We start from the raw sequence: 6,000 nt of genomic DNA on the forward strand, positions 1-6,000 counted from the left end.
ATACGAAAAACTTCATTGTGCCTCCATTTCAACCAAAATTTATAAATAAAAAATTATGTTTCAATTAGCAAAGAAAAACACATATTTTTATATTTTTGGATGATCATAAAATAAAAATATAATAAAATCATAGCTTATAAAATGTATACACTTTTTCTAATCTTTTGAATAATAATAATAAAAGTTAATTATAAATGGAAATATTTTTTAATAAATTGATTGGATTAATTTGAATTACTAACAAATTTACAAAAAAGGAAATTATTGAAATACATGACATAAATATATATTTTTCCTTAATAAAAGGTTAAATTAATATAGATCATCAATGCATAGCAAAACTTATATGATGTACATTAAAAAAAGTTAAAAACAAGAGTAAAAATTTTCACATTCTATGATGTGCGACAGAGATATAGCCGTTGGGCGTTGTGTTAGGTGTGGGGCCCACATTTAAATTAAGCCGAAAAATAACCCAGAAAATTAAAACTAGACGTTGGGGAAATGTCCATCAGCTTCATATCACAGTGTTCTTAACCAGAATATAAAAACCAATCCATTTAAAGCTTCAAATTTCAAGGATTAATTAGACCCAAGATTTACAAACACAGAAACAAGGTTTTTTCTTTCTTTCTTTTTCTTTTACTAGGGTTTACTTTCTCTCTCTACATCTGTGGAAATGGGTGAAGCAGCTCCTTGCTTGATGCGTTCAGTTTCACAACCTCTCTTCGCTTCTTGCGAATACAAAGAGGTTAGTTAGTTCAAGAATATGATATAAAGAACCCTAATTTCTAATCTGTTGCTAGGGTTTATATGCTCTCCAATTGCACTGTTTTTCAATTTTTATATGCTCTCCAATTGAATCCAAATTCGATTTTAATTATTGAAGTTTTAGCAATAACATTCATCTCGTTTTTTTTTTTTTCAAAACTCTTCATTGTTGTCACGATTATGTATGTATACGCTTTGTCAGCTTGTTCAAAACCCCAACTTTAATCTGTTTCTGCTTTCTAGAGTTTGTATGATTTTTACTTCCAGGGCTTTTCATTTTGATATGTACGCGATTAGGGTTTTGATTTTGTGTTGTTGTCACCAAAATTGAAGTTCCACCACTAGTTTGTTTCTTGTTTTCTTGAAATTACTTGGTTTTTGTCAAGACTTTAATCTGTTTCTTGTTCAAAACCCCAACTTTAATCTGTTTCCTTGGGTTTTAAAGAAAACCGTAATTATATAACGTGTTTCTAGGGTTTATATGGTTCTTTTTATGTGCCACAGGGTGACCCTCTACGAGCCCTAACCACATCAATTTCATTTGGTCGATTCATGACTGAACCATTAGATTGGGAAAAATGGTCTTCGTTTTCTCACAATCGAACCCTAGAAGATGTTCAAAAACACTCCCGACCCGGTGCTGTTGCTGAAAAGAAAGCTTTCTTTGAAGCACATTACAAGAAAATCGCATCCAAAAAAGCCACAAAAACAAAATCACCTCAAAAAGAAAACAAACCTCCTAATCACTCCCCTCAAACCAACATTTCTCCTACAAGATCCGATACCCTTTCACCCATTGATGAACCACAAGAAAACGAGTCATCAAAACCAATTACTCTTACTACTACTATTCCAGCTTTCTCACAACATATCCATGAACAAGATATAGAAATAGCATCATGTAAAGATGTTTGCTCACCTAGTACTAACCTAGTTCTAGAACAATTTGGAAATGTTGAGGATGACATGGCAAGTAGCCGCTGCCAGGTGGAAGTGGAACAAGGGAAAGTATCAAGCGAAAATATTTCATTAGAGAAACATAAAAATAAGATAAAAAAAGGTTCTGAAATTTCTTTGAGTAAGAAGGAAACTTCTAGAAAAACACCAACTCCTCCAATTCGTCCCAAAAAGGCTGCAAATGATGTAACAGAGAAAAAGAGATCAGTTTTACAATCTCTGCATATGTCAATGAACTTTCCCCCTGCTGGAATTAAAAATAGGATCTTAAAAACTATAAGTAAACCTAAAGATAGACTTATTAAGCAACCTTTAAACCTAAAGGTAACCTTCAGCTTTCTTTTCTTGAATTTTCATTATTTATTTTTAATTATTATTATCACATTTGAATCATCTGTTTTGATTCCCAGGTGTCTATCAACGGGGTAAGGAAAGCTTCTCAGGTCCTCCCACCACCAGAAAACAAAAGGTAATTTTTATGGAACAAAACCAATGAGGTTCTTGGATTTTTAATTTTTTATCCCTGTAAATGATATATACCCTAATAATGTCTCTAAAAAATATTGTGTCTTCCATTCTAGTGTATGTACAAAGAAACCAAAATCTTCTTCTTCTTCTTCTTCTACTGTGCCTTCATCATTTAGCTTCAGAAGTGAAGAACGTGCAGCAAAACGTAAAGAGGTAAAGATAAAGATAACCAAATTTAGGTTCTTGATGTTTTTTTCTTGTTATGTTTGTTGATGTTTTCTTGCTTCTCTCACTACAGTTCTTTCAGAAGCTAGAAGAAAAGGGCAACAAGAAGGAGACAGAAAAGATTCATCTTCAACCTAAACTGAAGGTTTGCTACATTCTACTCGATACATAGTTTGTGAAATGTCTGATATAACCTTTTGGTTATGATAAAGATTCCATCCATATTCTTGTACAGACTACGAATGACAATAAAAAGTTGCGAAGGAGCACTGCTTTGGAAGCAAAAACATTTGCAAATGAAACAAAAGTGATAAGAAGTAGTAGCATTCAGAAGGTAATCAAATTATCAATAAAGTAAAAACTTATTATTTAATCAGTAAAAAACCATATTTTAAAAATCATGCAGGTTCCACAAATGCAACCTTGCTCACCAAAGCTTGGAAGGAAGCCGACTCCAAGATTAGTACATAAGGACACTTGTTGTCAATCTCCTTCAAAGCCAAAGAATTATATAGAAATAAATAAAAAAAAACTAAGTAGTTCAATGGCTTTTTTGACAACCAAGAAGAAGAATGATTCATCATCATCAGTCTTTATGTCAAAGAAACAATGTTGAAAGTTGTTGTTGATTGCTTCTTTCAACATCATTTAAGATGCTGTAATAATTTTTTGTATGCAAGTTATAAAGTGTATTGTTATTATTATTCTATTAAAACAAGTTTCTATCTAATGTGTTGTTGCAAAGGAAAAATGTATGTACCCAAACAAAATAGCCTCTTGTTTTTGTCCATTGTAGGACGCCTCAAATTCTTGCCAAAGAGGATCCATATATATCATTTTTTTTAAATGAGATGAGAATGAGATGATGTCAAACTATGAATAGGCCTTGATCTATTACTGGATATTCCAATGAGTCAGGAGGGTATTCATATTCATAGTCGAATCTTAGTGCATCATATAAGCTTGGAGGGAACTCTGGATCGTTATACTCGGCTACTCCTTTCTTTTGTTGTATATCAAGATTTGTTGAGGAGGAAAGTTGTTGACCTTGAAGCAGAATAGAAGATAAATCAAGATTATTAATGGAAGTTTGTTGATCATCTTTCAGGCTCCATGGATCTGGAGGTTGGAAAGTTGGCATAATGTTAATGTAGGAGGAGGAGGAGCCAAAAGATGACTTGATTCCACTGCTTGAATTCGCTACTACTCGTTTGCCTCTTTCTTGGTTGTGTTGTTGGAGTACAGTAGTAGTAGGCAATAGTAGTCCCAACCCATTTTCCACCTCAAAGTGTTGGTTGCTGTGTTCTTGTTTGAACTGAATTTCTGTGAAACCTCCATCCCAAGAGTACTGAGTTGGCAACACTGAGTTAAATGTCGGGTACTGAGTTGACCGGAAGGAGTGGTTGTTTCCGATTCCGATCCCAATGTTTGAACTGCTGGCCTTGTTGTGATGACCCTTGGCTGCATAACCGGTTAATACTTTCTTGGATTCTATTGTCTGCAATGAAGTGGTGGTGGTGGTGGTTTTGAGATCAACTTCATGGATTCTGGAATTGGTATTCTGGACGCCTTCATTTTGTTGCATCTTTATAGAATCTGTACTTTTAAGATCATCTTTTTGTAACCTAGTTAAGTAGAGACGATATTTCTGCACTATTTTAAGAAACTTTATGAGAGAACTGGATAAGATCTTAAACCGATAGCCCAGAGTTAAAGAAATACCTGCAAGTGGCTTGCAACATTCTCTCTTGTTAACCATGGCACGTTCATTAGGTCAAGTATTTTCTTGGGACCCACTTCTGTCATGAAAAAACAAACGTTTTTATATCAAATGATCAGAAGAAGTATGAGAAGTGAATTCAAGAAAAGTATGTGCTATGATGATTGATGACTCACTTTCAAAACCGATATGATTGACAGCTTTGACAAACTTCTGATGAAGGTCAACTGTCCATACAACTCTTGCTTTCTTGATTGAAGAATGGTCAATGAAGTCTTTGTCATTGTAATTGTTATGTTCAGCGTCTTTTCTTTTCTTACCTGGTGTTATGTCACCACCCCCAGAAAGCAAGTAGCCATCATCAGATTGTTCCGATACATTTCTCATCATCAGAATCTCTTCAAGGCATTCATGGCTTTCACTATCTCTCACCTCATGTATCTTCTTTCTGTAAACATGTTGCCATATGTTTCTTAGTTCCTTCATTCGAATTGGCTTCAGAAGATAATCACAAGCACCATGTTGGACACCTCTCATCACTCTGCTTGTTTCCCCATCAACAGACATCACTGCATAGAAATAATCAGTTCTGGTTTTTAATATATGCATATAAAACTGGGATATAAATATATTGGGGAAGAAAGAGACTGACTAATGACAGGAAGCTCCATTTCAAGTCCAACATGCTCCAAAAGCTTGAAACCATCCATGTCAGGCATGTTGACATCACTAATTACAATGTCAAACCCATCTTTTCTTTCACGAAGCAGATCCAGAGCCTCTATTGCTAGTCCACATGTAGTAACTGAAACAACAACAACAACAATCAATCAATCAATCATCTTCTCCATGCCATTGTTTAACAATGTCTTCTACTTGGATCATGAATTAACCAGGCTCTCTGTATAAAGTATAGACCTCATAAAGAACAATCAAACTATGTAACAGGGGGTGATTTTGTATATGCCCAAGGCTTCCTACTTCACAACTGAAAAAATGATCTTGCTTGAAAAAAGCTAAACTCATTCATGGCCTTCTCTAGTAACACCCCAAATCTCAGAGCTTACCTGATATCGATATTCACCCAAAGCTTAACTTTGATGACAGGTATGAATCAGTAAAACTGGTATTTCTGCTTGATTTAGATGATTTGTAATGTTATGTACATAAAAAACAAACCCTCATGCAAATTCAGTCGAACAAATGTATACATGAACGAAAACGAATCATATTGAACCAAAAAAAAAAAAAAAACAATTGCTGATGAAATACAAACAGACCTTCATAAGAGCACTTCTTGAGCATCTTCTCTAGAATTTTCAACCAAGTAGGATCATCATCGACGACAAGGACACGAAGTCCTGCCGGAAAAACGTCCGCTCTTGGCGATGAAAATCCATTTATTCCCTCTGCCATCAGAGAAGACAGATTAGTCAAATAAACACAAAAATACTCAGGCGAACAGCCGGGAGTGAAGAAGTAGAGCTCTGATGAAGAGGTGGATGGAGTTTGAGAGTTCGGAAATCGACTGATGTTTGCAGGAGTTTTTAAGAGAGGGAAGAAGACGAATATTTGGCGCCGGCAGTAAGCTTGTAGTAACCAACGGTCCCCGGTGTTTAAAGTAGCGAATATTCTAATTAGACCACTCAAGTTTATGATTTATTTTATTGGACCCTATACATTAAAAAACATCACCACCAACACCCTCAAGTTTGTACGGTGTATTCCCTATTCACTTTCTGCGTTTCTTTTTATCATCTTTATTGTTGATACCCTTTAATATGATTGTATTATGATTTATTCATCTTCATGTTTATCTGTTCACAGTGACTTATTTTTTCCTTGTTTGCATTATTTGC

General features: G+C 34.7%; 2 protein-coding genes across 3 annotated transcripts; one reads left to right on the forward strand and one right to left on the reverse strand.

Moving 5' to 3' along the window:
- The first annotated feature begins 558 nt into the window (after positions 1 to 558).
- LOC145169249 (TPX2 (targeting protein for Xklp2) protein family) lies at positions 559 to 3,151 on the forward strand. The gene is made up of 7 exons (XM_079087814.1): positions 559 to 751; positions 1,276 to 2,052; positions 2,139 to 2,197; positions 2,310 to 2,409; positions 2,495 to 2,566; positions 2,657 to 2,755; positions 2,828 to 3,151. Exons 1-7 carry the CDS (start codon positions 680 to 682, stop codon positions 3,035 to 3,037), a joined length of 1,389 nt encoding a protein of 462 aa, XP_078943940.1. The 5' UTR covers positions 559 to 679; the 3' UTR covers positions 3,038 to 3,151.
- Positions 3,152 to 3,178: 27 nt separating this feature from the next.
- On the reverse strand, positions 3,179 to 5,718 carry LOC145169248 (two-component response regulator ARR14-like). 2 transcript variants are annotated; one of them, XM_079087813.1, is made up of 5 exons: positions 5,422 to 5,718; positions 4,794 to 4,946; positions 4,318 to 4,710; positions 4,144 to 4,217; positions 3,179 to 4,069 (listed from the first exon to the last, which is right to left on the reverse strand). In XM_079087813.1, exons 1-5 carry the CDS (start codon positions 5,555 to 5,557, stop codon positions 3,290 to 3,292), a joined length of 1,536 nt encoding a protein of 511 aa, XP_078943939.1. In that variant the 5' UTR covers positions 5,558 to 5,718; the 3' UTR covers positions 3,179 to 3,289. The 2 variants fall into 2 exon arrangements, with proteins under 2 accessions (XP_078943939.1, XP_078943938.1); XM_079087812.1 differs by having other exon boundaries at positions 4,144 to 4,220.
- Between the last annotated feature and the right edge of the window lie 282 nt (positions 5,719 to 6,000).

Source organism: Lactuca virosa, chromosome 4, assembly GCF_052849685.1.
Source record: "Lactuca virosa cultivar CGN04683 chromosome 4, Lactuca_virosa_CGN04683_v6, whole genome shotgun sequence".
Lineage (NCBI taxonomy): Eukaryota > Viridiplantae > Streptophyta > Magnoliopsida > Asterales > Asteraceae > Lactuca > Lactuca virosa.

Coding starts and splice junctions, on each gene's coding strand:
- LOC145169249 (XM_079087814.1), top strand. CDS start 680: ATGGGTGAAGCAGCTCCTTGCTTGATGCGTTCAGTTTCACAACCTCTC. Junction 752..1,275: donor CTTCTTGCGAATACAAAGAG/GTTAGTTAGTTC, acceptor TATGTGCCACAG/GGTGACCCTCTACGAGCCCT. Junction 2,053..2,138: donor AGCAACCTTTAAACCTAAAG/GTAACCTTCAGC, acceptor TTTGATTCCCAG/GTGTCTATCAACGGGGTAAG.
- LOC145169248 (XM_079087812.1), bottom strand. CDS start 5,557: ATGGCAGAGGGAATAAATGGATTTTCATCGCCAAGAGCGGACGTTTTT. Junction 4,947..5,421: donor CAAGAAGTGCTCTTATGAAG/GTCTGTTTGTAT, acceptor TTGTTGTTTCAG/TTACTACATGTGGACTAGCA. Junction 4,221..4,317: donor CAATCATATCGGTTTTGAAA/GTGAGTCATCAA, acceptor TTTTCATGACAG/AAGTGGGTCCCAAGAAAATA.